This window comes from Mustela nivalis, assembly GCF_964662115.1.
Source record: "Mustela nivalis genome assembly, chromosome: 12".
Lineage (NCBI taxonomy): Eukaryota > Metazoa > Chordata > Mammalia > Carnivora > Mustelidae > Mustela > Mustela nivalis.
This window is the reverse complement of record NC_139031.1, coordinates 87,157,645-87,178,686: the sequence shown is the minus strand read 5'-3', so window position 1 is coordinate 87,178,686 and position 21,042 is coordinate 87,157,645. Positions and strand designations below refer to the sequence as shown.

General features: G+C 43.1%; 1 protein-coding gene across 4 annotated transcripts in view; it reads right to left on the bottom strand.

Moving 5' to 3' along the window:
* SLC26A4 (solute carrier family 26 member 4) overlaps positions 1–21,042 on the bottom strand; it is a 49,950-nt gene that overhangs the window by 19,552 nt on the left and 9,356 nt on the right. For all 4 annotated transcript variants that reach the window (XM_082692008.1, XM_082692007.1, XM_082692005.1 and 1 more), the window contains 9 exons: positions 19,887–20,071; positions 19,162–19,326; positions 11,985–12,137; positions 10,978–11,060; positions 7,552–7,699; positions 6,880–6,993; positions 3,075–3,152; positions 2,838–2,933; positions 1,508–1,614 (listed from right to left, as the gene is read on the bottom strand). In XM_082692008.1, the coding sequence (XP_082548134.1) occupies positions 1,508–1,614; positions 2,838–2,933; positions 3,075–3,152; positions 6,880–6,993; positions 7,552–7,699; positions 10,978–11,060; positions 11,985–12,137; positions 19,162–19,326; positions 19,887–20,071 (1,129 nt within the window). The remainder of the gene's footprint in view (positions 1–1,507; positions 1,615–2,837; positions 2,934–3,074; positions 3,153–6,879; positions 6,994–7,551; positions 7,700–10,977; positions 11,061–11,984; positions 12,138–19,161; positions 19,327–19,886; positions 20,072–21,042) is intronic.

Below are 21,042 nucleotides of genomic sequence, written 5' to 3'. Positions count from 1 at the left end.
ATTTACCCCACAGATACAGATGTCATTAAAAGAAGGGTCATGTGCACCCCAATGTTTATAGCAGTACTGTCCAAAATAGCCAAACGGTGGAAGGAGTCGAGATGCCCTTCAACAGATGAATGGATAAAGAAGATGTGGTCCACATACACAATGGAATATTACTCAGGCATCAGAAAGGATGAATACTCAACTTTTGTATCAACACGGATGGGACTGGAGGAGATTATGCTGAGTGAAGTAAGTCAAGCAGAGAGAGTCAATTATCATATGGTTCCACTTATTTGTGGAGTGTAGGGAATAGCATGGACGTCATTAGGAGAAGGAAGGGAAAAATGAAGGTGGGGGGAATCAGAGGGGGAGACAAACCATGAAAGACTGTGGACTCCGGGAATCAAACTGAGGGGTTTAGAGGGGAGGAGGGTGGGGGGATGGGTGAGCTTGGTGGTGGGTATTAGGAAGGACATGGATTGCATGGAACACTGGGTGTTATACGTAAACAATGAATCATGGAGCACTACATTGAAAACTAATGATGTACTGTATGGTGACTGACGTAGCATAATTAAAAAAAAAAAAAAAAGAAGAAGGGTGGGCTTATGCAAAGTGGGAGGGGTCTTGGATGATGTTTTTCCAGGTTTCTTACTCCTTTGCAACCAAAGCCCAGGCAGAGAAGAGGCCAGAATTCTGGAAAGGTAACAGAGGTTTTGAGGAGAGAGACAGGCTCTGTTTGCCTCTCCACTGGGAGGGCTTCACAGACCCAGGAGGGCACACATGGAAAGCCTCTCAAGAGTCACTACAGAACCAACAGAAACCCAGACGCTCAGGACCCCTCACAGATCACTCTTGGTGGCGTCGAGCCACGCCTTTGCTGCTTTCCCTCTGCATATGTCCTAATGACCTCTACTTCATATAATCGTGTGGCCTGTGGGACGCACGCTCCATTTGGTGGGTCTGAATGAATCCTGCCCACAATCAACACTTTCAAAGTCTCCCATTCTGGGTTCCTAGCTTCAGGAAAAACCGGGCTGCAATCTGTTTAGCGGCTACCTTGACCCTAGCCTCGGGCCCAGTGTCCCACGAGCGGCGTCTCATTTGCAGAAGGAACCACCTCAGTCCTTTGCTGAGTCATGAATCTTTGCGTTTTATCACCCCTGAAAGGAGCACACAGCCAAAGAGCACACGGCTAAGTGCACAGATTTGGGGGTGAGACACACCCGGGTTCAAAGCCTGACTTAGCTGTGTGATCTTTGGAAAAGTTCTTAACCTTTCTGAGCCTCGAACTGCTTACCTATAGAATGACAATAATAAAATCTGTTCATGGGATTTTTTTTCCCGAAGACTAAATATGATAACGTATGTCAAGCACTATGGGCTTAATTCATAGAAGCCCTCAATGTATAGAAACTATTAGGAAAGGGAGTGGTTTCCTTATATTTTATCAAAATGGTATAAGGAAGCGCAGGGTGTGTGGTCCTGTTTAAGGGAGACCTGGGTCTGCATTACTCACAATTGCACTCTGAGGACCACAGTAAGCAGTCCAAACATGAGGCCGGCTAGTAAACCGAGGTCCAGCCCCAGAATGATGGATGCTATGCACGTAAACACCCAGATAACCTAGGACAAAACAGAAAAGGAAGAACTGCTTTAATCCAGCAGGGGCCGTCCAGTGAGAGACTACCTGTGAAAACAGATCAACTGTCCATGAACAAATCACAGCTTTTTTTTTATATATACTCGGACTCTACTTCATGTTAAGAGGAAGTGGAAATTGACCTTTCTGGTAAAGACCGACTGTCCCATTTCCACGTGCTTTCATGACTTTTAAATAGGGAAAATACGAACAAAGTTCAAAGTGGAATTAATATGAGAAAGGTCTACAGTGAAAAGTCTTGCTCCCAACCCCCTCCCTTCCCCATCCATCCAGCCTCTCTCCCTGTGTTCTCTTCTGTTTTCTCAAGTGTCTCTGGCACGTGCATGTGCGCACTTTTCGCCAGCATCGTTTTCTGCAAATACAAGCAAATATGACTGAACAGCAGTATTTTCTTTTCCCGTCTTTTCATGCATTGTACACACTATGCCATGCTGTGCTGGTCTCTTTTTCACTTTACAATGCATCTTGGAGGGATGCATTTTTCTCCTTTCTGTCTGCCATAGTTTAAATGAGAGCAGGACTCGGAAGGATATAGCTTCTGGTTGTCACAGTTCCTCGGTTGCGAAGCTTACTTTGGTCAGAGTTAGACTCAGCAAGGGTTTTGTACTTTGGTTTTGCTTTGTTTTGTGTTTTGTGTGTCCTTCAATATTACAGAGGTTTGTTTTTGTTTTTGTTTTTTTAATTTGTTTTGTTTTTTAATTTGGTTGTCGGTCTGGTTGGTTTGTTTGGTGTTTGTTTGTAGGAGATTCTTCCTAGATGGCAAAAGATCTCCCCAGAGATCCAGGATGTTCACAAAACTTGGCTTCAGAGCCTTGGCTTATACACACAATTCTAGTTTCTTCTCTGGGAATCCCAAAAGGCAAATGAGATTTAGGAGACATGTCCCCCACATAATGATGTGGCAGGAGGCACATAAGAACCAAATCTTGGCTGGGTGGCTCAGTTAGTTAACTGTCTGCCTTCTTCTCGGGTCATAATCTTGGGGGTCCTGGCATTAAGTCCTATATTGGGCTCTGTGCTCAGTGGTGAGCCTGCTTCTCCCTCTCCCTCTGCCTGCCACTCCCCCTGCTTGTGGGCTCCCTCGCTCTCTCTCTGTCAAGTAGATAAATAACATCTTTAAAAAAAAAAAAAAGAAGAAGAAGAACCAAATCTTATTTCAGACAAAAGCAGGCAGTAAGTGACTTACAGCATCTATCTTATTCTGTCTCCACAGACGAGGAATGTCACACACTTGCATGAACATCCCTTTCAGGTTGGCGATGACAACGGCAGCCAAGACCGACTGCAGGGAGAGACAGGGAAGGCTGTGTTATTCAGGGCAAGGGCTTTCCACCGGGTGAGTTTTAAACCTCCTGTTATTTCTCCGGTGGCTGAGCAGGGAAGCGAAATTATGCAATCAGTATGCTGAGAAGCAGGGCTGTACCTTCTGCAAGGGTTCCAGCAGCTTCCCCAGGGCGACGATGGCGATCATCACGATCCCAGCCGAGATGATGCCGGCAATCTGAAAGACACACACCTGCCATGAGCAGGGCTCAGCCTCCCCACTGGTGTCTAGCTTGTGGGATGCGGGTACGTGCAGGACAGTCTGTTTGCAGGGCCGCTTGACGCTGCCCTACTCCCTCCTCCTGCTCAATACTGTTGAGAGAAATGAGAATTAGTTCCGAAAACTCTCCACAAGGGAAGGAAAAAAGTGGGCAACATACACAGGGTGGCTATCGCAGAGGAATTAAAGTAAACGTGGAGACGGAGCCTGCGCAGGGAAAGCCAGCGGCACCTGGATTGCTGCACGATGTGTTACTGACCTAGAGCTTCGGTGTCCCATCGGGAGGCCAGACTTGTAACCACTTGCCAGAGCAGGGCCACCTCTTCCCCCAAGAAATAAACTGCGCCATTCACATCGGATTCTTCCGCATCGTAGAAGGCGCAGCCCTAACAGCGATTCTGAAAACACTTGGTACTAACAGCATATGATTCCCACAAAAATCGCAGAGGAACTAAATGGCCCGGTCCCAGCGCAAATTCAGAATGCTACACGAGCACCAGGACACGTGGGACCGCATCCCCTGCTCCTCTGTCCCCAGACACAGGCTCAGAGTGTGGCCCCAGGGACGGGGGCACCAGCACGCGGGGCATAAAGGACCTTCAGAAACTTTACCTTCGCTGGCCAAAAAGCTCTGCTAAGATCCGTGAATAGTTAGGAGAGAGGCTGAGGGGTGGGGCTATTCTCTGGTGTGATTAGCACTGAGACAGCTGCAGCGTGGCGGAGGTGAAGACCAGAAACTCTGAAACAGAGGAGAAAAGGAGACAGAGCACCAGAAGCAAAGCAGTGGGAGAAGCAACAGGGAAGACAGGCTGGGGCACAAGTGCCGCCGGCTGCTAGAGGTTGCAGGTGAAGAGAGAGATCAGGCCCACATCAAAGGAAAATCCAGAAACATCAGAAAACTTCAAAGTCACAGTCTTCCCACCTGGCAAATGGATCATTCCAACCTTCTCATTATGGTTAGATTATGTCTCTGTTGGACTAGAAACTTCCCTTTGTACTTCCAGACTTCTTTTTTAGGCTCTGTTGCCCCTTAGCACCACACCTCTAGGAGGCCTGTACCTTGGTGGCTTTCCCTCTCCTATCTGAGCAGAGAAACTAATATCCTCTCTCTACCTATCCATCCGTGCTCCTTCCTTCCCTTTTTGTTCCTCCCTCCCTCCCTTCCATATAATGGCATAACCAACACTGGTCGCCAATCACGAGCCACTTGCATCTCGCTGTGGATGTGGGGCTCTGCGAGTAGCTGAAAGAAACGGAGATCTGGGGACAGAGATCACAGCCAGCTGCCCGGCTCCTGCCAGGAGAATGGCCACCTACCTGCCTGGTACATGGGACAGGAAGCCGCCAATGATGGGGACCGACATGAATCCTGGCCACTCTCTTAAAATCTGAGAGGATTTTGTTACTTGTACTTACTTTATAAGGCTGGAATTGCGGTAGATTTTATATCTATGAGCACATTCAATCACTAGATAATTAATGATTCTAAGTGAGAACGTAATCAGATCAGAGAACAGTTAGTAATCAGTTTCTGGTGAGTCCGTAGGAGTCAGGTGAGGGTGAGAGAAAGAACGGGCTGTACCGTTAAGCCCTGCTGCAGTCTGAGAATGTGCTGCACACAGCGAGCACTAACCCTCGCTACCCCGTTCATTCAGCTGGGAGAGGACTGGTTCTTCTGTGTCAGGGACAACATATGTATCACTGGGACACGATGCTCCCCTACCGTGAGGAGCGACAGATGGGAACAATCAGCATTTACAAGAACGCGCCAGGACTTTCTAGACGTTTTTATTCAATCCTCACAACATCCCTTTGAGTGGATGCAGTTAATGTTCCCATTTTATAGATGCTGACACCAAGGCCCCCAACATGAGAGAAAGCCCGAGAAGCCACACAACAGGGGGAGACCATCCAGTTTATGTAGTCATGAGTCCCTGGATTTCAGTCCAGGCACTTGGACTTTTAACCCCAGAACTCAGTATACATTTCAGTAATTAAATGTCAAGCCCCTTCTGTGCTTGCTTCATTCCTCACTACTGAAATGCTGGCATCCTTCATTCCTAAATATAATACATGCCAGTGTGTGGCGGTGGGTGTTAGCTTTCCAGAACACCATTATCCCCAAGCCCTCTGCCAAGGAGTCGCTTTACACGGGCATTCTTCCTGGGCCGGCTGGCCCGTGCCTCCTTTGAGCCTGCATGCCACAGCAGGAGAGTGGACATCACCCGTGGGGGACCCGCCTACACCCGCAACAGCCCCGGGCCCTGGAGAGTCTGTCAATGCCCCATCTCCGATGATAGCAGAGCGCTTTCATCTCACTTCAACTCGTGTGCTGACAGCCGCCACTGGAACATGGGGGCAGCTCTGGAAATCACCTCTGACCTCTTCTCCCCGACCACAGACGCCTGGCTCGGCCTCCTGGTACCGGCTGGATTGTCTTCCCTGCTCCCACGGAGCTAGAAAGGTCTGGTCTGTCTCTCCCTCACCCCAAAAAAAGGAAGTTCAATTTTAAAAAGAAAATTTCTGAAAATTAAAATTAGATGCTGTTCAACAGGACCCAAGAAATTGGAAGAGGCCCATTCTTCCAATCCCCCTACACAGAGATCCATTATAAATGGGAAAGGAGCATCACATGCGCCCTGGGGACAATTAAGGCTCCTCTTGGGCAGGCCACTGTAGGGAGTCACTAGTTTTCTCAATCTCTTTCACACTGCTTTGTGTCCCTGCCATAACAAACCCTAACTGAAGCTCGTGTGCATCCTAGTACTTACCTTGTATTCAATGACATCCTTCTTTATAGTCTCAATACACTTTTTACAATACCTCTGTGTGGGGAAGGGAACCACCCCCCAGGCACAACAGAAACACAATTCCTGAGCCTGTCCCTTGCCGCCATTCACCTGTTTTGGCAAATCTGACCCCATGCCCCGCTAGAAAGGATAGCCTTTGAGAATGGCTCCTTAGCTTTGTGGCCAAAGGTGGGGTGATTCAGAGATGAACTGGGATGCCAGATTTGAGGTCCCTTTGTGAAGGTAACAACCTAAAACCACACTGATAAGATTAAATCCATGGGTAGAACTTCAGGAACAAAAATCATCCTCTAGAGGAAAGGCCAAAATGTTATCACCAAAATATCCCTGGCTGGCAGACTTGTTCTGTGGGACGAAGGCTTCTAGAGGAAATTCTATCAGGAACTTCCTATCAGGAACTTTCCTGATCCTTGGAAAGGAAACATAGTGGACACTTTGGATTCTCCCGAAAATGCAACAGCTCACTAACACCAGAAAGTGCGCGATCCGTCTTCTCTATCTCCAGATAACACATTGATAAAAATCAGCATTCTTTACCACTAATTTCCTTGTCAGTTCTTCTTATCCCGGAAACCCAGGTTGCAGGTCAATACAGCCACCTGCGAGCTGAGCACTGACACAGAGATTCCTTTGAGGATCTGGGCATTGGGAAACCGTCAATGTCAGAGAGGTTTCTGGGGAGGAGATGGATCAAGTTGATAAGTGAGCCCCAGGTCAGATCTGCTCAGATCTGCTCGGATCTGTGCCTCCCGAGGCAGAAGCCTCCGCGCTCCAAGGCTACTTGCCTTACTCGGCTCTCCTAAATGCCTTTCCGGGTGCTGTTCCCCGGCCCATCCCTTGCAGGACCGTGACAGCCCCACGCTGCTGTGCCTTACCTGGGTCTTTCCCCCGGTGCTCTCCTGGACGGCGGTGCGGGACAGGGCAGTGGTGGCCACAAAACAAGAGAAGAATCCCGAGAAGATGTTGCTGATCCCAAAGGCAATGAATTCCTAAGGCAGAGACCGGGGGACAGGGATGCTACGAATAGAATCACTGGGCAAGACCTGCCAAGTGTTTAAGGAAAAAGAGGAGGAAAGCAAGCTCCCAAGCCCATGCTTGCACACGTGGAGCAATTTAAAATCAGCCCACCTGAACAAGGGCCCGTGTGTACAAGAGCCTGAATTTAAAACGGTCACAACCATCATCGCTGGCGTTTGCTGCACTGTTTTGCTATATTATAGCTCCCCTTATGAAATATATCCGGAGACACTGGACTGCATGAAGGATTCTCATGCTGACCTCATATGTGAGCGTTGAATGTTATTTAGGACCTGACTGAATTAACTCTTAGAATTCGGCTGGCTTCAACTTATTTCTTAAAAAGAAAAGAGACGCAGCCTGCGTATTTCAAAATAATTTCAATTAGCACGTGGAAGAGGGAAACCAGCTCGACAAGGGCTGATGAAAGAAACCAATCCCTTCTCCAGCAGACAACTAAGTCTGTCCCGCTTATGCCTTTCTCTTCTTTGCCGCCCTACAAAAGCAGGTCAGCGCAAGGGTGACCGTACCTGGTTCCCATCGATGGTGTAATCGTACTTGATGGCATAAACTTTGCCCACAGACACCGCAATAGCATAAGCCACCACGGCGATGGAAAACGAGGCAGCCAGCATCTCAGAAAACAGACTCACAGGTGGAAGTATGGGAGGCAAAAACCTAGTGAGTTTTCAAACAAACAAACACACACACACACAAAAAAAAACGCAGTGAGGATTTGACCACAGTTCTCTGTTCCTACCTCGTCAAAGGCTATATCCACCCAGACCCAAGTCAGGCATGAAATTGCTTGATCCCGAGGGAAGAAAGCAGATTGCGACAACTAAGTGGTAGCATTGCTTTTACAGTTTTTAATTAGAAGTTGGCGCTCTCTCATGAGCTGACTTCTTCATCCCCTCTACAAATGCTGCCTTATCTCTACCCCTGACACAAATAAATGTGTCATTATGGATTCTGTAGTATACAGCCTGATGCCACGCCATTTCACACATTAGTGTTTCTCCTCACACAATTTTATCTTAAAGGTCTTCGAATTTAAAAGATAGTCTGGCCATAAAATGAGATTTGCCTTGTGGGAAGAGATGTCGGGTCTAGGAAAGAGACAAACGATAATTGGATGCTAAAAGAGCTGAGTAAAAAATCCGCATCTTAAGAGCCACGATATTTAAAATCTTGAGTCCAGATGAGATTACATTTATGTAATTATCAGAATGCTCCAGAATCACAATGACTAAGACTAGTGACTGTGGGGTTGAACGGCTACTGTTGGACATACCAGAACTGTTCTACAGACCATGTAAAGAAATAAACCTAGGGGCACCTGGCTGGCTCAGTCAGTAGAACATGTGATGCTTGATCTCAGGGTTGTGAGCTTAAGCCCCATTTGGGGCACAAAAGCCCACTTTTAAAAAGGAAAAAAAGGAAGGAGGGAGGGAAGGAAGGAAACCTACATGTTTATAATCATTCAGTTGTCCCCAAATATGAAAACTGGGGGAATGGCTTTCATGTACCTGTATCTTGATGACTTATCCATAGAGCGTACAGCCAGAGGTCCCTAGCCAAAAAACCTCCAAAACAAACAAACAGAAAAACCCCACCAAAACAATCTCCCTCACCTACCTCACTTATGTCTGAGTTTCCTTTAATAGGAAACTACATTCCCCTCCTCTAATCAGAGGGAAGTGCTATAGCAGAAATAAGATTGTTACAAAAAACCACAGAAATTTAGAGCTAGCTAATATCCTGATATCATCCAAATTAACATGCTCATCTAATATCCTAGAAATGGTTGAATCTACGTCTCTCCTTTTGTTGATAAGGGAACTGAGGTCCAGAGACATGAAGTGACTTGTTCAAGGTCATTTAGTAAGGTCTAGTATGAATGTTGATTTCGTGCGTAACAAGATCTGTCTGATTCTCTGCCCCAGTAGCCTTTTTCTCCCCACAGGTGAGGTTACTTTCCAGACTCCTTTTTTCCCACATCTCATCCTGACTCACAAGATTTGTATCACACCTCTGCTCATCAGGACGTGGGCTTGGACATCACTTCTTAAAACAAGGCTTGTGGGGACACCTGGGTGGCTCAGTGGGTTAAGTATCAGCCTTCGGCTCAGGTCATGATCCCAGTATCCTGGGATCGAGTCCCACATTGGGCTCCCTGCTCAGTGGAGAGCCTCCTTCTCTCTCTGCCTGCCACTCCCCCTGTTTGTGTGAGCTCTCTCTGACAAATAAAGAAAATCTTTATATACTATCAGGCTTATGACTCATTCCCGAGACCCAATCAGCCTTACTCGAGGTAATTCAGTCTGTCCAGATACCTTTCCAGTCCTACAGAGTTCAGCTTTGATTGTGACCTAATGCCCACTGCCTGCCTGCCAACTTCTCTAATGCCAGGGCCTTCTACCAGGTCCTTGATTCTCCAGGGTCACAAAGTGTAAAGCACAGAGACTTAAAGTCAAAGGATGTAAATGCTGGCTCCATGGCTCTGTATGAAACTGACTGACTGACTTGGGGCACATTATTCAAGATTCCCAAGTCCCAGTTTCTTCAGCTGTCAAATGGGGGCTATATACTCTTCTCATAGGGTTATTGGAAGGAGTCAAGGAAGGATGATGTGAGTAAGTAATCAGTACCTACGCACATAGTAGGTGCTCAGTAAGTGTAGGGAGACCCTGAATGTACCACAGCTGCCATCCATTTGTATTACCTTGCTAATTCTTAGCAGGGCCGATTTTTGGCTTCACGTCACTCACTTGGGACCCACACTGGACACCTTCCAATGACCTCTGAGTTGTCTTTTCCTTACCTCCTGCCCTTCTTCAGGGGCCCTGTTTGGCTACAGCCAACCCTCCCATGTCTGGCCTGATCATGAGCTAACGCTATGAAGGTGAGTGAGGGTGAAGGAGGCTTTTCTGAAAAGATAAGGGCGGGGAGTGGTGGGACCCTAGAACGGAGAGTCAGGCGTGATCAATATGATTCCATTTACTTGAGGTTGGCCCTGAACATTTGGCAAATGCACCACCACTCCAACTAGAATGGAAAAGTGGCCTTCCAAAGGCAGCCAGGAGAAAACCCCCCATGATTCTGCTGACCTCCCCTGCCCCGTTCCCCCTGCGCCACACTCTCAAACACAAGTGCAAAGCACGTCACTTTGAAAGCAGTGGAAACAAACATGACAGTGACATCCTCTGGTACCAGTACCTGCTGGCTATCTAACAGTGAGTCTGGTCATAATTGTGGGAGGTTAATGTTACCAATCTAGCAAACATCTGGGTTTCTTTTTTAATGCCATATGTTGAAATTACAGCGTACTGCACTTGGTCCATTCAGTGCATTTTATGAGAGATCTCACTGGCATTTTAGAACAAGCCTGAATTAGGAGAACCCCCTCACCCATCTAGGTGGTGACAGAAGTGCACGAAGATACTCAACTCTACTTTCCGAACTCACCAAACTACCAAATATATAGAAAACCTCCCTTAAGATGATGCATTTTATTCGTGAGAACCAATGACATAATTATTACCCAAGATTGATTAAACTAATTGGTGGAGAATTAAGGCCAGCTGTCCCTTATTTCTCAAGCAGATTGTTCTCAGTGTGATAAATGTGACTAACCATGATTCTATTTGTATTATATTGTAATTATACACAGGAGTTTAAGTCAGGAGTCTGGTGGTGACTGTGTAAGTCCTGCCACATTTTAAGAAAATGAAGAAAAAAACCTTAGAGCCTATGGGAGCTGCTTTTCAACAAATGGCTCAAACTTTCTCTACACACACAGTTTGTCTGACCGTTTGCACCAGTGGGTGCTTCCTTAAGATCACACACGGGGAAGACTATGGAAGGAGCATCAGTGAAATGAAGCTTGTAATAAAAGGTTTCTTTTAAATAGAAAGTACTGATTTAGTATAGCCTAAGAGGAGCTCCGCACTCACCCCCTTGGGATGGATTTAACAATGCCAGCATTGTAATTTTTTTCCAGGTCGGCTCCATATGAAATGGCAGTAGCAATTATTGTCTGAAATAAAACAAAAGAGGTTCAAAAATTTAAAAAACTACATGTTTTAACAACTCCTCACCCCCTTTCTTTGGTCTCCTCCTTAGGAAGCCTGCCCTGTTGGTTTCTGTCTTTCTTTTTTTTTTTTTTTTTTAAATCCAAGTACAGTTAACATACATTATATTAACACACATTATATTAGTTTCAGGTGTGCGGTAAAATGATATGACTTTTCTCTGCATTACTCAGTGTTCATCAAGATAAGACAGTGCTCTTATTCCCCTTTATCTTTTTCCCTAATCCCTAACCTACCTCCCCTCTGGCAACCACTAGTTCGTTCTCTGTATTTAAGAATCTGGGTTTTTTTTTTTTTTAATTTGTGGAACATAAGGAATAGCATGGAGGGCATTAGGAGAAGGAAGGGAAAAATGAAAAAGGGGGAGTCAGAGGGGGCGATGAACCATGAGAGACTATGGACTCCAGGAAACAAACTGACGGTTTTGGAAGGGAGGTAGGTGGAGAGATGGGCTAGCCTGGTGATGGGTATTAAGGAGGGCACAGATTGCATGGAGCACTGGGAGTTATACGTAAACAATGAATCACGGAACACTACATCAAAAGCTAATGATGTGCTGTATGGTGACTAACATAATTCAATAAAAAATAAATTTAAAAATTAAATTACAAAAAGAATCTGGGGGGTTTTGTTTGTCTCTTTTTTGTTTGTTTGTTTCTTAAATTCCATATATGAGTGAAATCATTTAGTATCTCTCTTTCTCTGACTTATTTCACCAAGCATGATACTCTCTAGCTCCAACCATGTTGTTGTAGATGGCAAGGTTTCATTCTTTTTTATGGCTGAGTAATATTCCATATTTATATATATATTACAACTTCTTATTAAACTCATTAATGCTGAACTTTCTAATTACATGTTTTACTTACCACAATTACTTCTATAGGAATAGGGACTGGAATTTTGTGCTTAAATCGGTCATTCACTTCTTTAACCGCCATACAGATGATAATGGTGAGTAATCCAGCAATGAAATCAGCAAGGTTGGTGTTGCCAACATTTTGAAAAATCTCAATCAGAGTCTGTATAAAGAAAACAATTGTATATTCTTCCCACATGAAAAATCATGATAACATCATCAAACAGCACTTAAAAATTTCATGTAAAATCATAAAAATGTGTTCGGCTAATACAGAGACCATTAAAAACATCCGGTCTTAACAGTACATATACCAAGTTAATGATGCTTAATTGGAGTGGTAAAACCATGGGTGATTTCTACTTTTTTGTTCATCTGCACTTTTTTACAATAAAAATGAGATGTTTTAAAAGAAAAAATTTCATTACATACTGAATTTTACTTGCAGAAAAGCTTTAAAAATTTATATCTTAAAGCGGTTTTATAGGGACTATTAAGTGACCTAATTTCACAATGTCGATGTGCTATTATTGAGACTAAAAACTGACAAACCAAAAAGTCCCAATTAGCCAATATTTTAGGTAAAACTCTTCCCCAACCTGAATGAGATGGCTGGAAATAAAAATGCCTAAATACTTTATATGTAGCTACATAGGGTCTGATCCACTCTTCATCCTGAAGAAAAACTACTAAATTGATACATTGTTCAAATATAAATTTTTAGGGGCACCTGGGTGGCTCAGTGAACAAGCCTCTGCCTTCGGCTCAGGTCATGATCTCAGGGTCCTGGGATGGAGCCCTGCATCGGGCTCTCTGCTCAGCAGGGACCTGCTTCTCTTTCTCTCTCTCTGCCTACCTCTCTGCTTAATAAATGTCAAATAAATGAATAAAATCTTTAAATATATATATATATATAATATATATAAATTTTTAGAAATTAATTTGGTACTTAGTTCAAACTTGAACTAAAATGACTTAAATAAAAACAACTCTTTTCAAGTGGGCAGACAAGCCAACTCAAGAATAAATTCGTCTTGTTTTGTAAATAGGAGGTTTCTGGGAATCAAGGGAGATTAGCAAGGGAGACTCCCAGGGAAGAACACTAATACCTTTGTTCCCTCAGCTTGGGTCCTGTAGAAGGCATGATTTCAGAGGTATTCTTTCATTCTTTGAAACAAATAATCTCTCAGTGAAGGTTACTTTTTTTTTTGAATGAGTCCTTTTATAGGTATATTTTTATATGAAAACAAAGGAATGTAGTATCTTATTGTTTATAACATGTATTACTTAATTTTATAGACAAGCTTTATTTTAAATAATCACAATGGCAGTCAATAACAGTTATGTATAAAGAGCCTTAAGTGATCCAGCAGTCGTTTGGCCAGCAGCTCCAAGAGTAAGGGAATGACAGGAGAAGTTGTTATGCTAGCAAAAGACGTCCACCGAGTGCCTGAACTAGAGTTCAAGCACTTGACTTACAGGAAGCCTCTTGGACTTTCACTCAGAGAGTATTTTTGCTCTTGCTTGAAACCCAATACCAACAAATTTACTTTGCCTTCCTGAGGCAGTCAAAATTGAGAGAGGCAGTTACAGGGAGAGCAAAAGAGGAAGCTAACGATAGCAGGGTAAAAAGGAGAAAATGGCGGCCCCTGGGTGGTTCAGTTGGTTATGCATCTGACTCTCGATTTCGGCTCAGGTCATGATCTCAGAGTCGTGGGATGGAGCCCTGCATGGGGCTCCCTGTTCAGTGGGGAATCTGTTTAGGATTCTCACTCTGCCTCTGCCCCTCCCCTGCTCATGCACACACACTCACACTCTCTTTCTCTCTCTCTCTCAAATAAATAAATCTTTTTTAAAAAGAGAGAGAGAAAATGGAGGAGTACCACAAGTGGGCACAGTAACAAGAATTTAGGGCATCTGCCTCAGGAGCCAACAGGCCCACATGTCTCGGTCTTATGGCATTGCTGCCTGGCCCTTCCCATCATCGGTTTTCTGATGACGAGCCTCATTAATTCATAAGCTGGATATAATATTTCACCTAATTGTTTATGTAGTAAAGGTTTACTTTCAACTCAAAAGGGAAAAACCCAAACTTGAAAACAAACAATCAGATAATGATCTCAGTCACAAAAACATTTTCACCTTACAAAAATGATCACTCCAGGATTCCCATTTAATCTATGAGAGTCACTGAGAGCTTTGAATAAAAAGCACCTCTGGTTTATTAAAAGTGTAATATGGGTTGCAAAAAACAAAATCAGTTTATATTATGCAATTACATTAAGCAAGCATATACTAGTTGTTTATATAGTGAGATATCTCCTATGAAAAGTTCCACAATAAAAAGTTTAGTCTGTGTAGAAATAAAACTGAAGTAGTCAGACTATACTCAAAGATAACAGAAATGAGACTCTAAGGAAGCACCGAAAACTAATTCCAATTTCGTTTACTATTAAAATATTTCCTAAAATATGTTTAAGATGTGGATACACGTATGAATCTGTATTTCAACCTAGTATTCTGAACAGGTCGAATCATAATAATGACCATTTCAGTGATGGGAAATATTTTACTCTATTTCCTACCATGCCTGGAGAATTTTAGGACCATTTCATTCAGATCATTTCTTCCCTTTTTGCCTAGCATTGCCTGGGGGTACAAAGCCATAAGAAACAGATCTATACCTGCTGTTACACATGAGGAAATTTATCAGTTAACTTCTAGTGCCAAATTTATTTTAATTCATCTCTATAAATAGAGCAAACCCTTTATAATCACCCCTTGCAGTCGGGCATTTCCTCCTACCAGAAACAATTTTTGCCCATACGTAGATCACCCGTTCAAGCGTTATTTTCCTTATTGGAATGGTTTAATTGGTACACACTGAAACAGATTCAAGAGAGTGTCTCATCGAGCTTAATGGTGGCTTTCAAAACTCCCATCATCCGGGCAGAACTTTTCAGTGTGGTCTTCCACCTCGTTAGAGGAAGAAATGAGGAGGTGGCCGTCATTTCGGTAAGCAAGCAGAAAGTCTCGCTTTGTCTATTGAGACAAGCCACTTAAAGTGAATGATAGGAAAACAATCACCCTTAAATGTGCTCTGTGATTTACTTACATAATTGAGAAGCTACTTGGTGGCATGGGGCGGGGGGCGGGGGGGGGGTATTACTAACTGTGAATTCTGCCAATACCCTGTCTTTCCCCCTTCTGCGACCTCTATTCTCAGTGGCTCTGGCATCTGTGAGTTCAAGTTTTAGTTTTTCTTACTGTCCGGGTATTTCCTCCTCCAATTCCTCCTCCAATTCTTTGTATTGTTTTCCTTTTGGAGAGGAGCTGGGGGGAGGGAAACAATCCAAAGTATAGCCTTATAACAAAAGAGATGTTAAAGGGACGCCTGGGTGGCTCAGTCAGTTAAGCGGTTGCCTTTGGCTCAGGTCATGATCCCAGGGTCCTGGGATTGAGTCCCATATTGGGCTCCCTGCTCAGCGGGGAGCCTGCTTCTCTCTCTGCCTCTGCCTGCCACTCTGTCTGCTTGCGTGCTCTCTCTGACAAATAAATAAATAAAATCTTAAAAAAGAGAGAGAGAGATTGAGAGAGAGATGTTAAGTTGCTACATGCCAGATAAAGTATCTTATAAAAATCTTCCAATTTTTCCTGGAGGAATCCTGACTACTCTGCATTTGTTGAAGGATTCTTTCATGAATGATTGTATCTGGTTATGTCACAAGCAAAATTCTCTGTTCAAGTACTGAGTGGTTCATTCAACCTTATGCAATCCTTTCCAAACCTGCGGATCCTTCCTTTTCTGAAGAGCAAACTTAAGAGTCATGATGACACAGGGAAGATTGAAATATCTTCATCCAACCTGACTGCTCTGGAGGAATTTCTCACATAATTCTATGACACATTCTAACCTAATATTTCAAGAGTAATGTTCAACAGACACGTAACAATTGTGTTTGGTTTTCAACTATTTTTGACCTTGTTCTAGGGTTTCTTGGTCCCCTGTTTGAAAGTGGGATCATTTGCAGCAAGCTTTGCCATAAACATAGTCCTAGAAAAGACACAAAGAAATGGAAAGACATTCCACGCTCATGGATTAGAAGAACAAATATTGTTAAAATGTCTGTACTACCCAAAGCAATCCACGCATTTAATGCAATCCCTATCAAAATATCAATAGCATTTTTCACAGAACAGAACTGGGACAAACAGTCCTAAAATTTGTATGGTACCACAAAAGACCCTGAAGACCCTGATTGCTAGCCAAAGCAATCATGAAAAAAGAAAACAAAAGTGGAGGTACCACAGTTCCAGATTTCAACTTGTGCAGCCACTCTGGAAAACAGTGTGGAGTTTCCTCAAAAAGTTAAAAATAGATCCATCCTACAACTCAGCAATTGCATGGTTGTAAATACTAGGTATTTATCCAAAGGATACAAGCATAGTGATTTGAAGGGTCACCTGCACCCCAATGTTCATTACAGCTAATGTCTACAATAGCCAAAATATGGAAGGATCTCAAATATCTACTGACAGATGAGAGGATAAAGAAGATGTGGTGTGTACACACACACACACACACACACACACAGGAATATTATGTAGCCATCAAAAGGAATGAACTCTTGCCATGGGCAACAGCGTAGATGGAGCTCAGGGTATTATGCCAAGTAAAACAAGTCAGTCAAAAAAAGACAAAAACCATATGATGTCACTCATATGTGGAATAGAAGAAACAAATCAAAAGAACAAAATGAAAAAGAGAGAGGCAAACCAAGAAGAGATTCTTAACTATAAAGAACAAACTGATGGTTTCCGGAGGGGAGGGGAGGGGAGAGGATGGGGGAAATAGGTGAAGACACTAAGGACTCACTTTTGATGAGCCCCAGGTGATATATGGAAGTAATGAATCATGATACTGAAACTAATATAGCACTGTATGTTAAGTATACTGGAATTAAAATAAAAGCTTGAAAAAAAAAAAAAAAACCATAGTCCTAGGAGACCAGAAGGACTCTTAGTATCTGCAGAGTTTCCCCCAATGGCCAGGGAATGAAGTTAACCACTGGCCTCAGGCTCCTGGGGTCTGTGTGGATGCAAGCCAAGCAACGTTCATGAAGAGGTGAGTACACTCAGTGAGGGGCTTCTTGCTGGATTCAGGGCATAGTGGATTTGTCTGGGGAGTAAATAGTTCCCAGCACACTGGAGATAGTCAGTAAACACCTACTGGACAGATGAACTGTATGAATGACAATGAAGGAATAAATGAATGAACGGTTAACAAGAGTATGAATGCAAGAAAAAGCAAGACGTGCCAAGGACTGCAAAGATGAGAGGGCCTGTCTGAGAAAGGCAGTCAGAAGGTTCCGAAATGAATCAAGCGCTCGGTAGGAAAAAAAGCAACAATGACAAAAATAATTCTAAATCAAAAACCAGCCTGCATTCTTTTGAGAGATGGGTATGATATGATGGGATCTCATGTCACTGCATTACTGTGTGAGTAACAGACCTATAGGCCTTATTAAGATGTGGAGGTGGGAATCCTTTAAAGCAATCTTCACCTCAACTTTTCCAGATAGGAGTAAACTCTCCAGGCTGCTTAAAGATGATTGAAGAAAGACCACAAAACTTGCCACATGCTACGATAAAAAGTCTTCATAATAAAAAATTTTTTGTTCTTCAAAAAAAAAAAACAAAAACCCAGCCTGCATTAGTAGGCTGGCTCCTTGGGAACAGTGAACTCCATGGGATCTGTTCACCTTAGTAATGAAAATAATAACAATAGCAATAATAATAATGAATTCACTAAGGTCTTACTATGAGCCAGATAGTGTACTAAATGCTTTATACAGATTTTCCTTTTTAATCCTCACAATTCTAAGAGGCAGTTACTGTTATTACTTCCATTTTACAGTTATGGACAGTGAGTTGTAGATATGTTAAATATAACATGCCCCAAATCACATGGGTGGTAGGCAGTGGATTCAAGTTTCCAACTCAGCTCTACTGAAATTCAAAGCCTCTGGTTAATCACTATGTGAGACCGCCTCCTTTACCTATTCTCACTGCACAGTACATGGCCACAGGCGCTGGGCAATATCTGTTGAATGGCAAGGGCGACGTGGGATTACGGCACTGTCGCGAAACCGAGCAAATTCCTGACCACCTCTCTGATTTTTACATATGGATGCATGGCCTCATGTTGTTTTAGAAGCTAATCCATGGGTCACTAAAGGACTTAAGCTCCGTTCTTAAGGCCAGCACATTATTTTTGAATAGTATCATTCTCCCCAAGCTAGGATGACATCATGTTACTATCATTACCATTTTCAAGCATCAATAGCATGCTTTATATAGAACGTATATTTAGATCCAAGAACTTTTTCAAATCTAATTAGTGTGATCTACATCCTTCTTTTGCATCTCTTTTGCATGTTGAATCATCTCCGAATCTAATGTTCCTTTTCATCTATAATTGCTGAGACATTTACATTATGCATTTTATGGACTCATGCAGTTAGAAAGGGCTTTAGAGCTACATCTCCAGTCATTTCATGTTACAAATAAAAAAAGAAAGACTTGAGATATGAAATAATAATTCCAACCTAACTACTTTTTTTGAGTACTTATTATGTGCCAGCCTCTGGACCAAGTGCTTCTCTTATACCCTTATTTAACTTAACTATGAATATAGATATTATCACCAACTCTATTTGGCAAAAAAGGAAACTGAGGCATGGTGACTTGCTCATATAACTAGTAGGCAATAGAGTGAGGACATGACTCCAGGACATTCAGCTCCAAACCTGAGCTTTCAGCCACTATCCTCCATGGCGTGTCTACGGTCACTAAACTTCTCAGAGGCCAACTTGAAACTGGAACTCAAGTTCATGGCCTCCCAGACCAGACTTCACTTTACCCTATACCCTAACCCTTTGTTTCCAGTAATATTTTTAAGTGCAGTGACTCTTCTGAAACCATTTTGACCAGTTGAAAACGAGGATTTGTAAAATGTGCCTTCTTCAGTGTTACTCCTGATTCTGTTGCTTGCTTTCAGAGAAAAATGTTTTCCATGGCACCCAAAGTATGGCATGGAGGAACTTCTGCTCTCTAGACGCAGGTTCAAGAGGAAAAGAAGAGAGTTCTCTCAGTGAGCCATCCCTGGAGTAAGAAGCCACACTTACATAGATAATGGAGAGAACTCCATTATAGTTTTTGGTGGAAACGTTGAGAACGATCTTCAGCTGTGAGACCAGCACTTGGAAGGCAGCAGCTGTTGTGAATCCGCCAACCAAAGGATCTGCCAAGTACCTCACTATGAATCCAATCTGTAAACCTCCAAATATCAACTAGGATAAGAAGGAAAGAGAAAGTTAACGTTTGCCTGAGAGAAGGACCAACTCTCTTGAACTATTTCGGAGTCAAACTTAACACCAGTTCAAACTGGTAGTCTGCTAATAACAAAAAAATACTTGTAGGAATGCTCCTCTACCCCCTCTAAAATTTAAAAACTCGTAATATAAACCTTGAAGTACTTCTAGATATGTAAGAAAAAAAGGCAAAATCATGTGGCTTATTTCTGTGCCTTTTAGATCCCATGGCTCTGCTCATCAGGACACTTTTTTCTCTTTTGTGGCTCTGCACACTCCCCTTCCCTCATCCTCATTTAAATCACACATGTTACTTTGATTTTTTTTTTCTGTTTCTGACTTTGACGATACTCAAGCCTTCATAAGTAGGGTCTTGCTGACTATTTCGGCATCTGACCTAAAACAATATAATTTAGAAAATAACTTTGGGGGTCCAATAAATTGCTTGGTTTCATGTTTAAATGAATCTTGAATTCCATGTGTTTTACACTCAGTTATTTCAAATAAAATCATGTAGATTCACATTGTACTTGTATTACCTGTATGATTCCAACCAAAAGAGTAAGGGTGCTCGCAATCAGTACTCTTGCTGTATCTCTGGCCACATAGTCTATCACGGTGGTATTGAGCGCGGTGCCATTACTGCTGGATACGCTGAAGTGCTCATCAGGGGCCATGCTCAGCACAACAGATCCCACCATTAAACTGACCACTGGGAACGGTCCTGGGGGGAGCAAAGCCTCTATCAATTAATAATTATTCATCACAAATGTTTAGGTCCCATATGTCTACATAGGATTAGAAAGATGTGTGGAATTATTAGGTGTGATTGGGAGAATATCATTTGTTCACAAAGGAAGCTGCAAAGCAGATGTCTCAAGGCATTCATGACCCAGAGAGACATGTAGGTAGGCAATTATAATACAGTACTCAGGATGCTTTGTGAATCCACAGGAAGGTTGTCTAGCCTGTCTTTGCATGTTCTTCATGCATATTGGGGCAACAGTGGGGGGAGTTCCCAGGAAAGGTTTCCTGACAGAGGTGGCCAAGAAGCTGAATCCTTATTTGTTCTATCTTATTTATTCCAAAAAGCTCATTTCCTAGAGCATCCAATGCCCCGATCTCTCTGGTGCTGAGGACCTTGATCAATATCACAAGGTCCGGTTTGGGATAAAGAAAAAACAAAAAGAGTATATAGTTTTTCTTTTTCTCTTTTCAAGACTAATTATTTTTTCATGTCATATGGCAGTCTACAAGATTCTGTGGTTTTAAAAGTATTCCTATTCTCCCAATCACTCCTGATACTTTTATCCATGATGGCGATCCTGTCCTTTGGTCATGGAAGGTGTTAACAGTTGGGAGGGCTCAGTACTGACATCCAGTAACCTGGAGTATTTAAATGTATAGAATACCAAAGAGAAAAAAATCAGCTCCTGCGTTGCACACGTTGTCAAGGATTTGACACTGATTGTCTCTCCCAGGTGAGGAAACAATTTCAATCAACAGCCTCTTCCTGATCTCCTTCCATAGGCAAGGCAATATGCTAGATACTGGGGATAATACGGCTAAGGATGAGGATATGGGCTGGAGATGCTTGTATTTGTCTCAAGAGGATTGTCCAGGTAACATGTCTAGCCAGCAGATGGATGTAGGCGCAAAATTATCTCAAGTATAAATGTCAAAGTCACAAAATAG